Source organism: Mastomys coucha, unplaced genomic scaffold (genome assembly GCF_008632895.1).
Source record: "Mastomys coucha isolate ucsf_1 unplaced genomic scaffold, UCSF_Mcou_1 pScaffold1, whole genome shotgun sequence".
Classification (NCBI taxonomy): domain Eukaryota; kingdom Metazoa; phylum Chordata; class Mammalia; order Rodentia; family Muridae; genus Mastomys; species Mastomys coucha.
The window spans coordinates 14,896,812-14,913,965 of NW_022196891.1; the positions used below are offsets into that span (position 1 = coordinate 14,896,812).

A 17,154-nucleotide genomic window follows, 5' to 3' on the forward strand; every position below is an offset into this window, starting at 1 on the left:
AACTCAGAGCTTGTGTGTGGAGGTCAGAGGACAGCTCCTGCCCTGTGGGTCCCAGGGTTGAACTCAGATCGTCAGGCTTGGCAGCAAGTGCCTTTCCCACTGAGCTGTCTTCTGGCCCTGTTTTTCTTGCTTCTGAGCGCATCATAACTCTGCTCTCATCTTGGGTAGGTCCTGCTTGGTGTGAGTGACATAATTTCTAGTTGCTGCAGGCTGCTCGGCGTCAGTGTGTTAGTGGTCCACTCTCCAGGTCAGAGTGTTAGTGGCCCAACCCTGCTGTTCTTTCCTAGTATTGTATTCTCATCCTCCAATCGTGATGCAATACAGACTTCAAGAAGCTCTGAGGGTTTTCCATTTTTCGTCTGTTTGCAGTTTTCAGTCCGTTTACGGTATCTTGCCCTGAGGGATGTCTAACTGCGTTGATGAGAGTTGGCACTGAGTAGTCTGTCCTGTCCTTTGGGTGTGGCTGTGGTAGCTCGGGCTCTGTCTTCCCCAAGTTTACCTGGCCTTGCAAGTTGGAACCTACAAATTCCCATTTCATAAATGAGAGCAAGGTTCTGAGAAGTCGAGTAACTTTCCAGCATCAAAAAGCTGGTAAGGAGCAAGATGGCTCAGCCAGGAAAAGCAAGTGCCTCCCTGCCTGCCGACCTAAGTTCAATCCCTGGGACCTATGCGGTAGAAGGGGAGAACTGACCTTAAGTTCAGTCCCTGGGACCTAAGCGGTGGAGGGGAGAACTGACCTAAGTTCAGTCCCTGGGACCTATGCGGTAGAAGGGGAGAACTGACCTAAGTTCAGTCCCTGGGACCTATGCGGTGGAGGGGAGAACTGACCTAAGTTCAGTCCCTGGGACCTATGCGGTGGAAGGGGAGAACCGACTCCCACAGGTTGTCTTCTCATCTCCATATGTGTGCTGTGTCACTCCCACCCAACCCCGACATTAACAAATGAAAGCTGTAAGCTGTAGTGCCTGGGTTTGTCCGATGCCTCCTTTAGTGGTTCTCTGGCCTTGTGCCCCATCACTCCTCTTAGCAGGTTAAGTGGAGGCCTCAGATCCTCAAAGATGCTGTGTGATATACTCAAGCTCAGCAGGGCCCTCTGACCAGACCTGGGGCTTGTCATTTCCCTAGATGCTACTGGGGTTTCCACAATCACTTCAGCCGAGAAGCAGAACACCTGTACCACACTTTGGAGTCCTCCTACCAGAAGGCCCTACAGTCCCACTTGAAGAACTCGGACAGCATCGTGTCTCTACCCCAGTCAGACCGATCCTCTTCCAGCTCTCAAGAGAGTCTCAAGTAAGGGCTTGGCTTTGCTGACCACATCGCAGTGTTGTGTAGGTAACGGTTTGCAGCTCAGACACACATTCTGTAGCTGTGCCCTCAACTGAGTACCTGCTAGAGCTCCCCAGATGTCAAGGTACACTCTGGTTCTATAGGCTACTGCTCAGGAGGTGAGAAATGTGGCCGTGGACTCTGCCACAGCTTTAAATAGAGTAGTGAGTTATAAGCATTGTGAGCTATAGACATTAATGTGTCAGGGAGTCCCCAAGACAATGTGAGTGCTGCCCAGAGACAGGTTTGGAAAGACATGGAACTTAACCTACCAGCATGTCTGCTCTTCACATCTGACCTCTCCCTCATTATTGTTTGTTTTGTTTGAAAGGTCAGTCATCCCAAACATAATGTTAACATTGTCCCATGTGGGGTTGGTAAAATAGTGAACTGCCTGAATCCTTCTGAAGACCTTGAGTTCATTCTCCATGGGCACACTTTGCTGTTGTAGTTGTGTGACTACAGATAAAGTATACTCTTGGTGACACACATGTACATGCATTTTGCAGCCGGCCGCTTTCAGCCAAAAGAAGTCCCACTGGCAGCACTGCATCCAGAGGTAAGACCGTGGTCACAGAACTACGGGCGCGAGGCCTAGGTGAGCCGCTCACCTCCTGAGGCTGTGGTCAGTGACGGGGAGCTGTGGCCTGCTCCCAGCTCTACTCAGTGCTGTGCCACCCTAACATCTGCTCTGGGCTCCACTCCACTAGGGCCAGTTGTTTATGTTGCCAGCATGGGCAGACAGAAGTCTGGCTCTGCGGCTGCTCCTCTCCCCCTGCCTCTCTGCGGCCATGAATCCTTTTGTTCCCTGACTCACATAATATAGAGGATCAGACAGCAATTTGTTAGCTATCAGAAGCTGGAAAAGGGTGTGTTTCCAGATTAGGGCGGAGCTAGATGGTGACACTCATTTTATTTCATGTGTCGACCATAACCTTAGACCTATAGTTTTCCCGTATTAGAACAGTGGAGCAGTAAATACCCTCAGGCTAAGTCGCTGGTTTTCTGTGCATTGCATGAACCCATCTCTGGGCAGTGAGCGCTTCTTCCCTCATATGGGTCCCAGCATGTTTGGTTCTAAGAATCTCAGAGCAGCAGTATGTGACAGTATGACCAGTTCCTCCTGACTTCTCTTCCTTCTCCATTAAAGGCTCTACAGTTAGTACAAAATCTGTGTCGACGACAGGCTCTCTCCAACGATCTCGAAGTGATATTGATGTGAATGCAGCAGCCAGTGCCAAATCCAAAGTCTCCTCATCCTCAGGATCCACTGCCTTCAGCTCTGCAGCAGCGCTGCCTCCAGGATCCTACGCATCCTTAGGTAAGCAGGCTCCCTCCCATCCCGCATCCCCGGGACCCTGGCCTCTGAGCCAAGTACAGAGCTCACACAGAGCTTCCCTCTGTAGCTGAGGGGCAGCTTCACTCTTGACGGTGTTCTAGAGCACAGGTGACTGCACTCAAAGGCAGATCCTAGCTCCCCGCTGTCCAGTGTCATGTCCAGTGGCCCTTTCCTCTGGAGAATCAGCCTGTTGTGTAAAGACGTGTGCTTGCAGGCTGTGTGGTCCTCATGCCCTTTTTCCTATAGCAAGTCTTGCCCATACCCAAGCCACTGGCCATATTGCCAGCACTGGCTTTTCCCCCTCCCCTGCTGGTGGGAGCTGAGCCAGATGGCTCAGTGGGCCTTTAGGGTTTCTGTGGTTGAATGTCTCTTAGAATGAGGGTGACAGGAAGATTCTAAATGAATATAACGAAGCAACGTAAGGGCAACTGTGCAGGTCTTCTACCCTGCATGCTGCCTGAGGAGTACACCCACACACGGCCCCCGCAAAATTGTTTCTAATTACTTTCCAAATTTTTGATATCTAAGATAGGTACATTACTCTACCTGTCAAGCCAACACTGAACACCTTTTCTGTGTCAGGCCTGTGATGGATTTCATTGTAGTTTTATAAGTACCAAGTTAGTCATTCACCCCCAAATCTGGGGACTTAGCTTGAATCATAACACTAGAACTGGGCTACTCACATGCCCACTAGGGTATTTCAAGGTCACTGTAAAGCTAATTTTCTCAACTGTTTTGAGCCTGGAAGCATGTGAACAGGACAGAGACGATACTACTTGTCCACTGTCACCGTGGGCAGGCCATGCAAGCTCTGAGTCTGTTTCTCTGCCAGCGACCTCATAGAGAGGTAGCCATCTGACTCAGTCAGATGGTTGAGGATCGGTGAGATTATATGAAGGCCCTTTGTAAATGGTGTCCCTGCAAGGTTGCAGAAAGAGTTGAAGTAACCTTTTAGAACTCTTTGAGAAAGAGTTGAATAACCTGAGAGATGTATGGCCTGGAACCTTATGTTCAGGAGATCCTGTTTCCCTGATCTCAGACAGTCTCTTGAAAAGAGGCTCAGTGTGGGCGCCCTTCTTCCTCATGGTGACCATTTCTCCACCAATGTACAAGTACCAAAGTGTTGCTTTGCACTTTTTGGTCAAGGAAGAGGCTGCAGGTGTGGTGAACAAGTTAGATCTAAGTGTTTACTAGAGTGTCAGTACTTTTGACCCACTTTTACTTTTGGTTTTTGTTTATTTAGATTTGTTTTTATTTTGGAGACAGGGTCCCACTGTATAGCCCTGGATGGCCTGGAACTATGTAGACCAGGCTACCTCTAACTCAGAGATGGCTGGCCTCTGCTTCCCACATGTACCTGGCTCCCCTTTAGTAATCTTAGTTAGCATTTGTTTAACTGTTTTCATGCCAGCCTCCAGAGAATCTAGGCTCAGTATTTACTTGTATACATATGCGGTGTTTAGTTCAGGCCTCAGTAGTGATAAAAGCTCCAGGAGTTTGGTCTGGTGATAGACAAATGAACCTTCAGAATCGCTGAGTCTGTTTCTCTGCCAGACTCAGAGCACAGAGCATGTCTCTTAGCACAGTTTCCTCTCCAGACAAGAGTGCAGCATTGAATATTCTCTCCCTTCCCCATAAGAATTCTACCTAAATTAGTTTCGTTGGTTTTGCCCCACCCCCACATGCTACTTCAGCAAAAAGTGAGGTAGCACATAGTTCCGAGACTGCGGCCAGGTCGGTCTCACTTAGAGTGACAAGACGCTTGACTTAAAAGTATAGCATTAAAGCTGATAACCCTTTTCCAAACTTCTAGAGTCCAGACACATGAGGGAAGACTTGGAGTACATAGGCCTGGATGCAGGTACCAAGCGCAACAGCTGCTGCTGCTGGGCGTGTAGTTGGGATAGGCCTTGCTACAGCCTCTAGCTTCTTCTCACTGGGCTCTGCTCTTGGGTTACTCCTTAGAACCTGAACTTTTAGTGGCTCCTCTACGCCCCTCCTCCTGCTACAACTTTCAGGGAATGGGAACGCTCCCAAGGATGATACAATTGACAAACCAGAGACCTCGGGTCACGCTGCCGACTGTGACACAAATGTGTGTCACTGTTCTGTTTTGCTTTCCAAAGGCAAACTGTGTTACTCCAGGCTGAGCCGGCTCCTGGTGAGGCCCCTTAGCTGTCTTCCAACTCTGCCCTGCTTCTGAACTCGGTTTCCTTTCTGGCTTTGTTTTAAAGTGTACATTTTGCTTTTTAGTAGCAAATAACATTCTGCTTTTTAATTTTCTGAATGTTACTAACTGTTCCCTGTTGTCCCTCCCTTGTTTTTTAATTGGCTTAAAGACGGTGCTACCACTAAAGCGGAGGGTAAGCGGTTTGTTTCTGTGATTGAGGTGTGTGTCTCTCTCTGGTCCTCTGTTCCCACCGAGTGCTGCCCAGTGCCCACCTGTCCTCACTGAGGTCCCTGCATGATGTGTTGCACGCTGTCCCTACCCTCTTCTTCATTCTGTCTCCAGTGGCTTCTTGCCTTCCCTCGGCCTCGGTTCTCTTTCCCTTTCTTGTTTGATCTTTGTTCCGGTGAATCAGGGCACTGAAGTGTGCTGTGGGTGGTGACCGTGCTGAGGCCTCACTGGGAGGAATCTTCGACATCACCTTGTATGCTACTGACTTGGGGTTTGTTGCTCGTGAAGCCCCCACCTGAGCTGCACTCTCTTCTTTGTGCTTTGTGGGCCTCTCAGGCTCATCTTTTCTGTTTTGAAAGTAAATATCTGTGTCAACCACCCACATTCAGCATTGGTGAAGTTTTCTGCTGAGCTATAAAGACATTTTTAAATAGTGTTTTACTCTCCTAGGAAGAACACTGCCAAATTGTTGTTTTTATTTGTGTCAGTGTCACATTCCCGTTTCTTCATTTGTGTCCATTGATCTTCCTACCAACCTCCTGGTGATGCCCTTCTCTGTGTCGAGTTCTGCATTCCACGCCATGGAGAGCAATGGCCATGTCCACATCCCCAATCCACAATTTAGGCTAAGAAGCTCTTGCTCAGTCCTCACCTTGTGATTTGAACTTGAGACCCAGCCAGCACAGTGCGCACCGGCCTTAGATTAGCAGCTGCTAGACAGCATTACCCTCTCCCAAGATCTCTGGGTAGAAAACAGGATACTGCTTCAACAGTTTAATTTAGAGCAGTGTTGCCTGCTGAGCTGATGCCTATAGCTCCCAGCCCTCCAGGTAATGCCTCCAGCCATCAGAACCGCCTGATTAGTTCATAGTTGTGATATGGCTACCATGTAAAAGAAGCAGGGTTTGGGCAGGGTAGCTCTTGATAGTTTTCAAGTGTATTATTGTGTGTGTATGAGTGCAGGTCTGTGTGCTGCAGTGTGAGTGAAGGACACTTTTCGAGAAAGTCAGTTCTGTCCTTCCACGATGTGGAATCCCCAGGAGTTATCAAACTCAGGTTGTCATACTTGTGTGGCAAGCACTTTAACAAACACCGAGCCATCTCCCCCATCCCAGCACAGTCCTTCTTGTGTATACTTGTGTTTGGAGATAGGGTCTTGTATGGCCTCCACAGGCCTCCCCCGCTCTCTGGCTAAGGGTGACCATAAAGTCTGATTCTCCTCTGGAGTTAGGCTGAGACCCACAGTCAATGTATCAGTGCTGGAAGTGAAGCCCAGGGTTTGAACATGCTGAGCCAGCACTTTCCCAACTGAGCTAAATCCTTAGCCATTCCGTTGCTGAGGCCTCAGGAGTCAGACAGGAAAAGAGAGAAAGAGATTGTGAAGTTTTAAATTACACTTATGTATGCTCATGAGCGTGCTCAAAATCTCACCAGGCAAAGAGGAATAGAACATGGTCACAAGATTCATGTTTATCAGACGTGTCTCATCATAAGAATTACATGGATGCTTACAAGAAAGAAAGATAGATGGATGTCCTGGATATTTCCTCTGAAGATGCTGATTAAGTTGGAAAGGTCTAGAAAACTCTAATTTAAAAGAAGTCTCAGTGGTAATTCCCAAAGTTGGACAGCTTTATGAAATGAAAAGGCAGTCAATAAACGTCTACCCGTCTGTGCTTTTTATTGGGTTTGCCCTAGCATGGTTATGACCTGTGGTTATGACCTGGGGTTATGACCTGTGGCTATGACCTGTGGCTATGACCTGTGGCTATGACCTGTGGTTATGACCTGGGGCTATGACCTGTGGCTATGACCTGTGGCTATGACCTGTGGTTATGACCTGGGGTTATGACCTGTGGCTATGACCTGTGGCTATGACCTGTGGTTATGACCTGGGGTTATGACCTGTGGCTATGACCTGGGGCTATGACCTGTGGTTATGACCTGTGGCTATGACCTGGGGTTATGACCTGGGGTTATGACCTGGGGTTATGACCTGTGGCTATGACCTGTGGCTATGACCTGTGGCTATGACCTGTGGTTATGACCTGTGGCTATGACCTGTGGCTATGACCTGTGGCTATGACCTGTGGTTATGACCTGTGGTTATGACCTGGGGCTATGACCTGGGGCTATGACCTGGGGCTATGACCTGGGGCTATGACCTGGGGCTATGATCTGGGGCTATTACCTGGGGCTATTACCTGGGGTTATGACCTGGGGTTATGACCTGTGGTTATGACTGTGGTTATGACCTGGGGTTATGACCTGTGGCTATGACCTGGGGTTATGACCTGTGGCTATGACCTGGGGTTATGACCTGTGGCTATGACCTGGGGCAATTGTTGTCTTGTTCAGCTGATAGTAGTACTTTTGTTTCTGGTTCTTCAGAACTCAATACTACTTGTTTCCTTGACCTAGATGGAAGAGAAATGGAAAACTAGAATAGAATACTGTGTTAGTTACTTTCCTATTGCTGTAATAAAATATCACAACAAAAAGGAAGGAAGGAAGGAAGGAAGGAAGGAAGGAAGGAAGGAAGGAAGGGTTATTTGTTTGGGCTTTTGATTCCAGAGTGAGGGTCCACCATGATGGCAGCAGGCAGTCAGAGATGTCGTCTTCCAGAAGAGTCCCTGGTGGCAGAGCAGTCACAGCAGCACACAGTAGCAGGACTCTTGGACAGGGAGCTGGAGAGCAAACTGGAAGTTGAGTGTGGCAGTGAGTCCTCAGAGCTTGCTGTCAGTGGTGGACTTCCTCAGGGCAGCACATAAAGGCTCTGTCAACTCCCCACATAGCACCGTCAACTGGGGACCATGTGTTTGAGGACCATTCTCATTCAACCCATCACAAGTAGTTTCCACAAAATGGAAAGTATGTTTTCTCAGAACGCATTCTGTAACAGAAGTCAGCCTGTTGCTCTCCCCACCACCAAGAACTCTACCTTTCTCTCCTCTTTTTTTTTTAAATCAATTGTAGTGTCCCAAGCAAAGTTAAGTTGGCCACTCACTTACTGGACAAGGAACTAAGTCACTTTCTGGTTTCCTTCAGGTAGGAGAAATGATGGAGTGATGTGTCTTTAGAAAATGAGAAGGAGGGGCTGGAGAGATGGCTCAGAGGTTAAGAGCACTGACTGCTCTTCTGAAGGTCCTGAGTTCAAATCCCAGCAACCACGTGGTGGCTCACAACCACCTGTAATGGGATCTGACGCCCTCTTCTGGGGGGTCTGAAGACAACTACAGCATACTTACATATAATAAATAGAATCATTTTTAAAAGAAAAAGAAAAGAAATGAGAATGAGGCCATAGGGAGCTTTATAGGAAGGGAGGATAGTGTCTGCCAGGGCAGCCTCAGTTCTTTGTCATGACGGAGCAAGGCAGGACTGGGGGCTCCGTGAAGACAAGCTGCCTCTATTCTGTTGTTTGCCTTGTGAAACTCGGAGAGCTGGTGATGGTAAAGCAAGCTGCCCATGATGGGAAGAAAAGCCATTGGCTGTTCATGAAGGGTATGCTTTTGATCCCCGCTCAGGGGAGGCAGAGGCAAATAGATCTTTGTGAGTTCTAGGCTAGCCTGGTCTATATAGCAAATTCCATGCCACCTAGGGCTATGTAATAAGGTCCTGTCCTGAGGGTGGGATGGCGGTGAGGATGCTCATGCAGCAATACCACTTTGTGCCCTTACCAGGATTTCTCATTAGATCCTTCCCTCCCTTACTCCCTCCCTCCCTTCCTTCCTTCCTTCTTTCCTTCTTTCCTCCTCCCTCCTTCCCTCCCTTCTTCTGTCCTTCTCTATCTCCTTTATCATCTCCTTTTCTTCTCTTTCTCCTCCTCTTCCTCCTCTTCTTTCTCCTTTTTCTTATTCTTCATGTGTACATGTGTGTAAGGATATACACGCATGCGTGTGTGTATGTGTGTGTTCCTACCCACTAGTTGACATCTAGTATCTTTCTCATGTACTCTCCAATTTGTTTATTAAGATAGGGTCGCTGGCTGAACCTGGAGACCTCCAGTTTTGTTTGGTCTAGCTATCCACCTTACCCTGGGGATCCAGTGTTTGTCTGCTAAGCTCTGATTTACAACTGGCCATCTTGCCTGCCTGACTTTTCTGTGAGTGATGGGGATCCGTACTCTGGTGTCATGCCTGGCTGGGTAGACACACTGTCAGCTGAGCCCTGTGTCTAGGCTTTCTCTGTCCTTTTTAAATCATTTCCCCTTCTTTTAGCAGTAAGCAGAATGATCCCAGAGCCTTTGTATAGGGGGCAACCACTTTACACTCCTAGCTGTGAGCCTTTAACAATCTTTTAAAATAAGTCTATTAAATAATTTACAAACTCTAACATCTAGACAAAAAGAGCCAAACTAGGCGTGGCTCAGTGCCTCAAGTTCAAGCCCTTGAGGGGCTGAGGGAAGGGATGCAGCAAGTCCAGGGCCAGCTCATGTCTCAGAACAGCAATCACCATGAAAGGTAGTCCTGGAGTGGTGCCCCGTGTCTGTAATCTCCGCACTCAGACAGTGGTCACAAGAGTCATTTCTGAAAAGCACTCGTCTGTACTGTCGTCTTTTGACTGCCGGTCAGTGTGCTGTCAGTGTCCTCCGTGGGGGACTTAGGGATCGGGATAGTCAGTGTGCTGTCAGTGTCCTCCGTGGGGGACTTAGGGATCGGGATGTTGGGAGTATGCTGTCTGCCATGGTGCTTATGAAGACTGATGACGATGATGATGTGGATGCTGAGAGAATGAGTGCACTTGAATGCTTTAAGAAAAGGTAATATGTCTAGGAAAAGCATTATTCCCCAAATAAATAATTATCCCCAAAGCAAATGATCTCAAATGAAAAGTTACCATGTTCCAGTAGCCTGTGAGTGTAGACAACTCATTGTTTCATAGAACAGATAATAGTGTTATTAAGTTGAAGTCAGAGGTCGTGTTAGGGCATTGGAGGTGACACATAGGGTAAAGCAGGTACCATGCAAGTGTGAGGACCAGAATTCAGATCTTCAGCATGCATGCATGCATACACGCACACACACACACACAGACACAGACACACACACACACACACACACTCACACTCACAAACTCACACACACATTCACACACACACATACACACACACAAACACACATATACACATACACACACAGAGCTATGTTTGTTTAACTTTTTGTGAATTTAATTTAGATTATACTATAAAAGTTACATAGCTTCACCTTGCCATCTAGGAAAAAGAACTTAAATTTTAGTTAGATTTTGCTGTGGAGTAATCATTTGATATTGCTATTTATTTATCTAAAAACTCTGAATTTAAATAATTGGGCCGTTCTTTACAAATGAAAATAGGTCTGGATCTATTTATAAAAGTAAAAAATGTTGTACATTTAAAAAAAAAACATGAAGGAAACTGTTCCTTTGAGGGTAGAAGTGCCAGGTAGCAAAACTGACAGAGAATCAAGTTGTCAGATTCTAGCTCTGCTGAGACCCTGCCGTGCAGGAATGGAGGCTGGTTTCATTGTGTTTCCAGCAGGTGAGAGGGTAACAGTTGAGCTTGCTGGAATGGCCCAGTGCAGAGAGACCTGAGGTGGACTTAGAAGACTTACAAACCCAGGAGCTTTGAAACAACTTAGTGCGACAAGGCTTGCTGCCTGATATTTCAGCTGCCTTAGGGCACGGATCCTGACATTGGCACTGCCTACTCCTTTTACCCAAGAACGAGTAGCCAGCCCCTGCCCTGCGGATATAAGGTCCGCAGTAAGGATATAGATCAGACAAGTACTGTAAGGCATAAAGAATTCCACTTCAAAACAATAAGCAGTTTTACATTTATTAATATGAATTGTTACAAATGCGTATACAAATGAGACAAGCGTGCTTCTTTATGTAAAGAGTGGTCTCTCCTGAATAATTGCCAGCACTTTTCAGAATCGGTTGATGTTTTGGGTGATTGGTGCCCACATCATCACTTCCCACAGTATAAGAAGGCATAAGTATGTCTGGGGCCATTTTAGAAGTCATTACAGATTCTGTCCTGACCCAAGTTGAGATTCATTGAGCAAACTCAGGTCAACAAGTCAAACACTGATCTTTAAAATCAGACGTTCTCATCCACACTCTTCAAGTGATTCTTACGTGAGAGATGATGCTAAGAAAATGTGAGAAATCTTCACCTTTCTTATGTCTCTGTAAGAACAGAAAAGTTTGTGCATTAAAACACAACAACAACAAAAGCCAACAGCGTCACTGCTCATGACACATAAAGCACCACAGTGAGGTAGATCCAAGTGAGCCGCCAGAATGTCAGGACCTGTTTGACTTTGAATTCAAGTTTGGGTTGACTACTGATCAACTTTTTACTGCTTGGTTTTCTCACAGTTAGTTATGAGACCACGGGGTAAGAGTCAGGGCTGGGCTGAAGTGATTGCTCAGCACCGTGCCTGTAACTTGGATCTAGACCACACATTTAGACCACACATTTTCCAGAATAAAAAAAAAAAAAAAAGAGGCATGACTGCACAAGAATCCTTAGTAGTATTAAAATGCTTGAAGTCAGAACATATTCTTCCTTGATTCCCCGAAAGCTAAAGGCTTTAACTCCTCCTAAGTTTCTTGCTTTCCCCAGTGTCTGCTCTTTGCTCATTGTGTCTGCGTGTGTCTGTGTGTGTGTCTTGTGTATCCCTGGGCCCTCCGTCTAAGCTTGCAGGTTTCCTGCACTGCTATGCAGTTGTTTAGTTGTTTTTATTATTCTCACTTAGGCTGGCTTTGCCTCGTCTTCACTCCTGTGCTGTCTCTGTCATTTAGTACGCAGCTAAAGTGTGTTCTCATGGTTTTCTGTGTTTGTGTAGTGGCTTGTGATTCTCTTGAAGACCACAAAACATTTCCTGTCTTTTCTTTAAAACGTATTCAGACACTTAAAGCTGCCAACTAATTAGAGTAAAAAGCAGTTCCCTTTCCCATGAAGTAAACACACACCTGAACACAGTACACCAGAAGCCTTTCAGCCTATGGAGCTGCCTCCAGTTCAAAACCAAGAAAAGGCTTTTCAGGCTGCTCCTATACAGCATAGCAGTGTGAGTCCTAGGAAACAGAAAACAAGCTTTGAGCTCACCAAAGGTGCAAGGCACCAGCCTGAAGCCAACCAGCATTGACAAGGGGCCATATGTCCATGAACAGGTAGACATGGGAGAACTATCTTCAGGTCACCTTGTCGAGGAGGACACTCTTAGCGTCTTCCTCCTCTATAGTGAGCTCTGTGAACATGAAGCTGAGTTTCCTTCCTCAGAGTTAGTTTGTGTTTGCAGCCCCTGCGAGTTCACTGAACTTCCGCAGAAGAAGCCACTTTTGGATCTTTCTCTAGACTTTCTGAAGATTGTATCATCCAGATATGAGATGCCAGGGTGAAGGCACGGTGCGAGTGAAGCATCAGAGAAAGATAACACACAAAGAATGAACCCTGAAGGACTTGGGTCTGATGTGAAATATAAAATAACTACTCAATGGTGTTCAGAAGAAATCAATTACAATCTTTTTAGTGAGTGAAATACATAGAATTTCTTAGCCAAAATGATCCTCCTGAGTGGGAACACACCGCCATTCCAGAATACGCAGGGCAGCCAGCCAGCTCCAACAGCAGCGAGGGCAAGGCCTAGGTGAAAGGCTGGCTGCACCGCAATCATTGGCTGAGCTCTGGAGCCTGTGGGCATTTGATGTCAGGACAGGGCAGAAAACAGAAGCCTGCATCGCCACTGGCCAGCAAAGGGCAGCCCTGCGGGAAAGAGAAGAGAGCACTGCGTGTGTGTGTGTGTGTGTGTGTGTGTGTGTGTGTGTGTGTGTGTGTGTGTGTGTGTGTGTGTGTGTGTGTGTGTGTGTGTGTATGGAGTGTGTGTATGTGTATAACTGCACCCCAGACCTTGCGTGTGTGTGTGTGTGTGTGTGTGTGTGTGTGTGTGTGTATGGAGTGTGTGTATGTGTATAACTGCACCCCAGACCTTGCCTGTACAGTCTGAGTTATACCCTAATATCAGCATTTTAAAATCTCCTTTGAATCAGTGCTTTACAGCTTCTGTTTTGCTTTGTGTTACATGAGTAAGACAATAAAGGCACATAAATAAAAATGTGTAATTTGACAAAAACATTGATGGAATATTTGTAGGTAATATAATTCCAAATCTATATACAGGTTAATGAAAAGTCTAGCAAAAGTTCTAAATGTAAGATTAAAATGTAAAGATTAAAAGCCAGATGTGGTGGCACGTGACTGTAAATCTCAGGACCTAGGAGGTTGAGGCAGGAGGATTGCTGAGAGTTTGTTGCTAGTCTGGACTATAGAAATGCCAGGTCAGCTTGGGCTGCATAACAAGGTCCTGTCTCAAACATTTGTATTTGTGTGTGTGTGTGTGTGTGTGTGTGTGCATATATATGAATGACACATTATATCTTAAAACCTACTAAATACTATTTGTAATTAAAATAAAGCACCTTTGCCTGAGTATAAAAACTGAAGTAGAGCTCTGAAGAAGAGGTATTACAAATTCATAAGAAAAAAGTTAAGGAAATTTGAGAATTAGTTATATGGAAAAGATAAAAAAATCTCCTTGGCCCATTTGAAAAGTTGTTCCATAAGCATACTCATAAATAAGTCATTGAGTAAAGCAATATATTTTATAATTTTTAAATCCATTATAATTTTGATTTTTAAATATGTAAAACAATGCCATATGTTTCTTGATCATGCAAGTATATTAATCTACAAAAAAAGGAATTTTGAAAAAAAATCCTGAACCCTGGTCTTAGGACCATGTCACCAGATGCTGGGGAAGGGAAAGGCCTTCCAAAGAGCTTTTATTATCTAGCTTCGTGGCTATAGGTGTTCACAAAACAAAAACAAGAAACCAAAAAAATCCCCAAAAATTATGTGTGTGACCTAAGTATTTTGTACTGCTTTAAAATGAAAAATACCTAGAAATAATTTAAAATCGATTAATTTTTCCTGTTCACCTGCTTGAGTTTTGTTGAGTGACTCAGAGAAACCAGAGGCACTTAGGGGCCAGCCAGCTGGCCTTGGTCGTTCACCTAGGCCAGGTATGTGTGACACTGGACAGAGTTCTCTGCCTGGTTTGTTCTTTCTTGACTAGACATTGCTGTGAAAATTTTGGTTTTACAGAGATCATAGTTTTCAGTTGCATAAATAAATGCCACATTTTAGTAAATATCCAGTAGTAAATGTAGCCCAGGCTGGTCTGAAACAAACAGTATAGCCAAGAATGGCGGCCTTGAATTCCTTCTAATCCTCTTGTCTCACCTCCTAGGTGCTAGGATCACAGATGTGAGCCATCATACCTGGCTCATACATCTTTTAAAGCTTTACTGAATGTCACTGGTTCTAGTCTCCCTCTAGCCCAGTGCTGGCCTTTCTTGAACCTTCTTCAACTCTTAGGGCTTGTTTCTGTAATCCTCCTCTGCAATTTCACCTGCTGCTGGGAAGGGGTCAGTTGTGTTCAGTTCCAGTTGCCTTGTGGAGAGCACTTTGTGCATCCTTGAATCCAGAGAACCAGTGTGGAGAATTCAAAAACACATTCATCGCTGCTCATCCTATTGGGGTCACACTGGGGTCTAACTCTCATGGGACCTGGCTGACAGAAGCCCCTGCTCTCTACGTGGTCAGCCGCATCAGTGCCCTGTGCTTGTGGTGTGGGTTCTTATGTAAGTCACACTGAATGGTGACGTTATGGAAACACTGTTTCTGCTGTATCCTCCAGGTCGGATCCGCACGAGACGGCAGAGCTCCGGGAGCACCACCAATGTTGCCTCCACACCCTCCGACAGCAGGGGCCGCAGTCGCGCCAAAGTGGTTTCCCAGTCTCAGCGTAAGCAGTGCATCTTAATCAATGCCTTTGTCACCTTAGCTTCCTTCAGTGGCCCATCCCACAGCTGGACAGGCTGCAGTGTCTACTGACATCAGTGGCTCTGAGACACTAAGTAACCACACTGCTGGGGAGGCTTAAAAGAGGGAACATTCCCGAATGTGTCCTTTTCTAGGAGATTCCTGTTTCATGGGCTAGGCAAGTGGCTCTGTCTCTACAGTACTTGAGGACCTGAGCTTAGATTTCTAGTCCCCACATAAAAATAGGTGTACTAACACAAATCTGTAATCCTGGCACTGGGGACATGGGGACAGCTGGGTCCCTACGGCTTGCTGGTCAGGTGACTGAGTCTAATTGGTGAGCTTCAGGTCCCAGAGACAGGCTCTGTCTGAAAAAAGGAGGTAGTGGTTGAAGACGCTACCAGACATCCTTTTCTGGCCTCCATACACACAAAAACATACAACACACATGTTGATAGAGTAAACATTAAAATACACTTTGACTCCCTATCCTGAAGTCTTTCAAGTCAAAACTTGCCTGTTATGTAATCTGTCTTTGCAGTGTGATTTTCTGCAGGGAATGGGAGCCGAGGAGTATCTTCCATTTCTTTTTTTTTGTTGTTTTTTAGCTCTTGACTGTGGCCTCTTCCAGGTCCCCCCTACCCAACCCCCACCCCAAGCTGAGCTAGTAATATATGTCTCTCTGGCTTTGAAATCCAAATGTCACCTGGATGTAGGAGGATGGGAAAATTGCTTTTCTAGTGAGACTTAGGAGGTTAGGAGAGGTTTAAATCTTAAAATTCAGGACCATTCAGGCCAGACCTTGAGGCTCCTCAGTTCCAGATTGCATTTACAGGAACATAGGCCACTAAATAGCACATGATTGATCCTATACCCCAGGCTTTACCATACAAAGTCAGTATTTTAACAATGATTTGACCATGAGGTCAATACACTTATACCACAAGTGTGGGCATACAACATTCATAGGCCTGGTTTGTTAATTCTAGATTGAGGGTCCGTAAGGATTGAGAGATTTTAGCTATGTGAAGATTATGGAAGGAAGCTCATAAGCATGGAAGGGTGAAAAGAGCTCCTAGCAGTGTTCTTCCCGCCTCCGGAGCCTTGTTAAACATGGGGGCGGACACGGGGACCAAGGGTGCTGCTTCCCCTCCCTCTTGCTGAGAGCTGGTGTGTGCACTGAGAGGCAGACAGCATGGCGCACGATTATGGGGGTTTCATGAACAGACCTGGAAGAAGCGTTCAAGCTGTGCTGTGCATAAAGCAAAGCTTCCTTGGGCCATAGTGAGGTGCTACTGTGCTGGTGATTAAGCCTTTGTGTTGTGTTGCATGCTGACCTTCTGTATTGTGTTGTTGTCTTTTAATCCACTCTTGCCTGTCCTTTGGTCTGCTCTGCTAACGAAGGATCCAGATCTGCTAACCCTGCTGGTGGTAAGCCATTTCTCTTGCCTTCCTGTTGTCGTCAGCACTGTGTCTCTGCTGTGCTCTTTGCTCAATATTAATTTCTCTGATTTATGCTTAAGCTTTCTGTATTTTCCTGTACTTTCAAATTCTAGAGTTTGAAATGCATTTTTTTTTTTGCCCTTGACATAGCTTAATAGTTTATTTTATATTCAAGTCTTGGGATAGTTCTTCACGGTAATGTGCAGACAGAATTTTACAGTGATTTTCAAATTATGTGACGTTTAATCATTATTGGGTATTAATTTTTTTGTGTAACCAACAAGGTGACTCATTTGAATGATGATAGTTTTAATGTATGATATATATTTTTGAGACATATTATAAAATATATTTTTAAACTTTTTATTCTGTAAGAAAGTAATTTGTGGGTAAGTGTTGTTCTTGTTCTTCTAAAGGGATTTTTTTTTGTTTTATTTTTTCCTATACGTCATTCTATTCTACATAATAAATATTTATATTTTGTTTTAAAATTTTTACTGCCATGTCTATTTAGGAGATAATCTGTTAAGAGGCTGTCATTTTGTATATTTTTATATTTAAAATGTTACTATTTTCTCTGAGAGAACTCTATTGCACAGAAAATGTTTATAACCATATCTAGATATTTAGCTATTAGTAAAGACTAGTAGTTGTGATACTTATGTATGGTTTCTGATTTTTTTGCGTATTTCTCATGGGATGTGCCTCCTGGGACTCCCCTGTGTGCCTCCTGGGACTCCCCTGTGTGCCTCCTGGGACTCCCCTGTG

At 45.5% G+C, this 17,154-nt stretch overlaps 1 protein-coding gene across 35 annotated transcripts in view; it reads left to right on the forward strand.

Moving 5' to 3' along the window:
- Positions 1-17,154, forward strand: part of Clasp1 (cytoplasmic linker associated protein 1) — a 234,636-nt gene that overhangs the window by 134,635 nt on the left and 82,847 nt on the right. For 17 of the 35 annotated variants that reach the window (XM_031380155.1, XM_031380271.1, XM_031380225.1 and 14 more), the window contains 6 exons: positions 1,126-1,293; positions 1,839-1,888; positions 2,480-2,650; positions 4,485-4,532; positions 14,819-14,926; positions 16,348-16,374. In XM_031380155.1, coding sequence (XP_031236015.1) covers positions 1,126-1,293; positions 1,839-1,888; positions 2,480-2,650; positions 4,485-4,532; positions 14,819-14,926; positions 16,348-16,374 — 572 coding nt within the window. Of the gene's footprint in view, positions 1-1,125; positions 1,294-1,838; positions 1,889-2,479; positions 2,651-4,484; positions 4,533-5,010; positions 5,035-14,818; positions 14,927-16,347; positions 16,375-17,154 lie in introns of all 35 variants that reach the window. The other 18 variants (XM_031380206.1, XM_031380303.1, XM_031380302.1 and 15 more) reach the window with 4 other exon arrangements.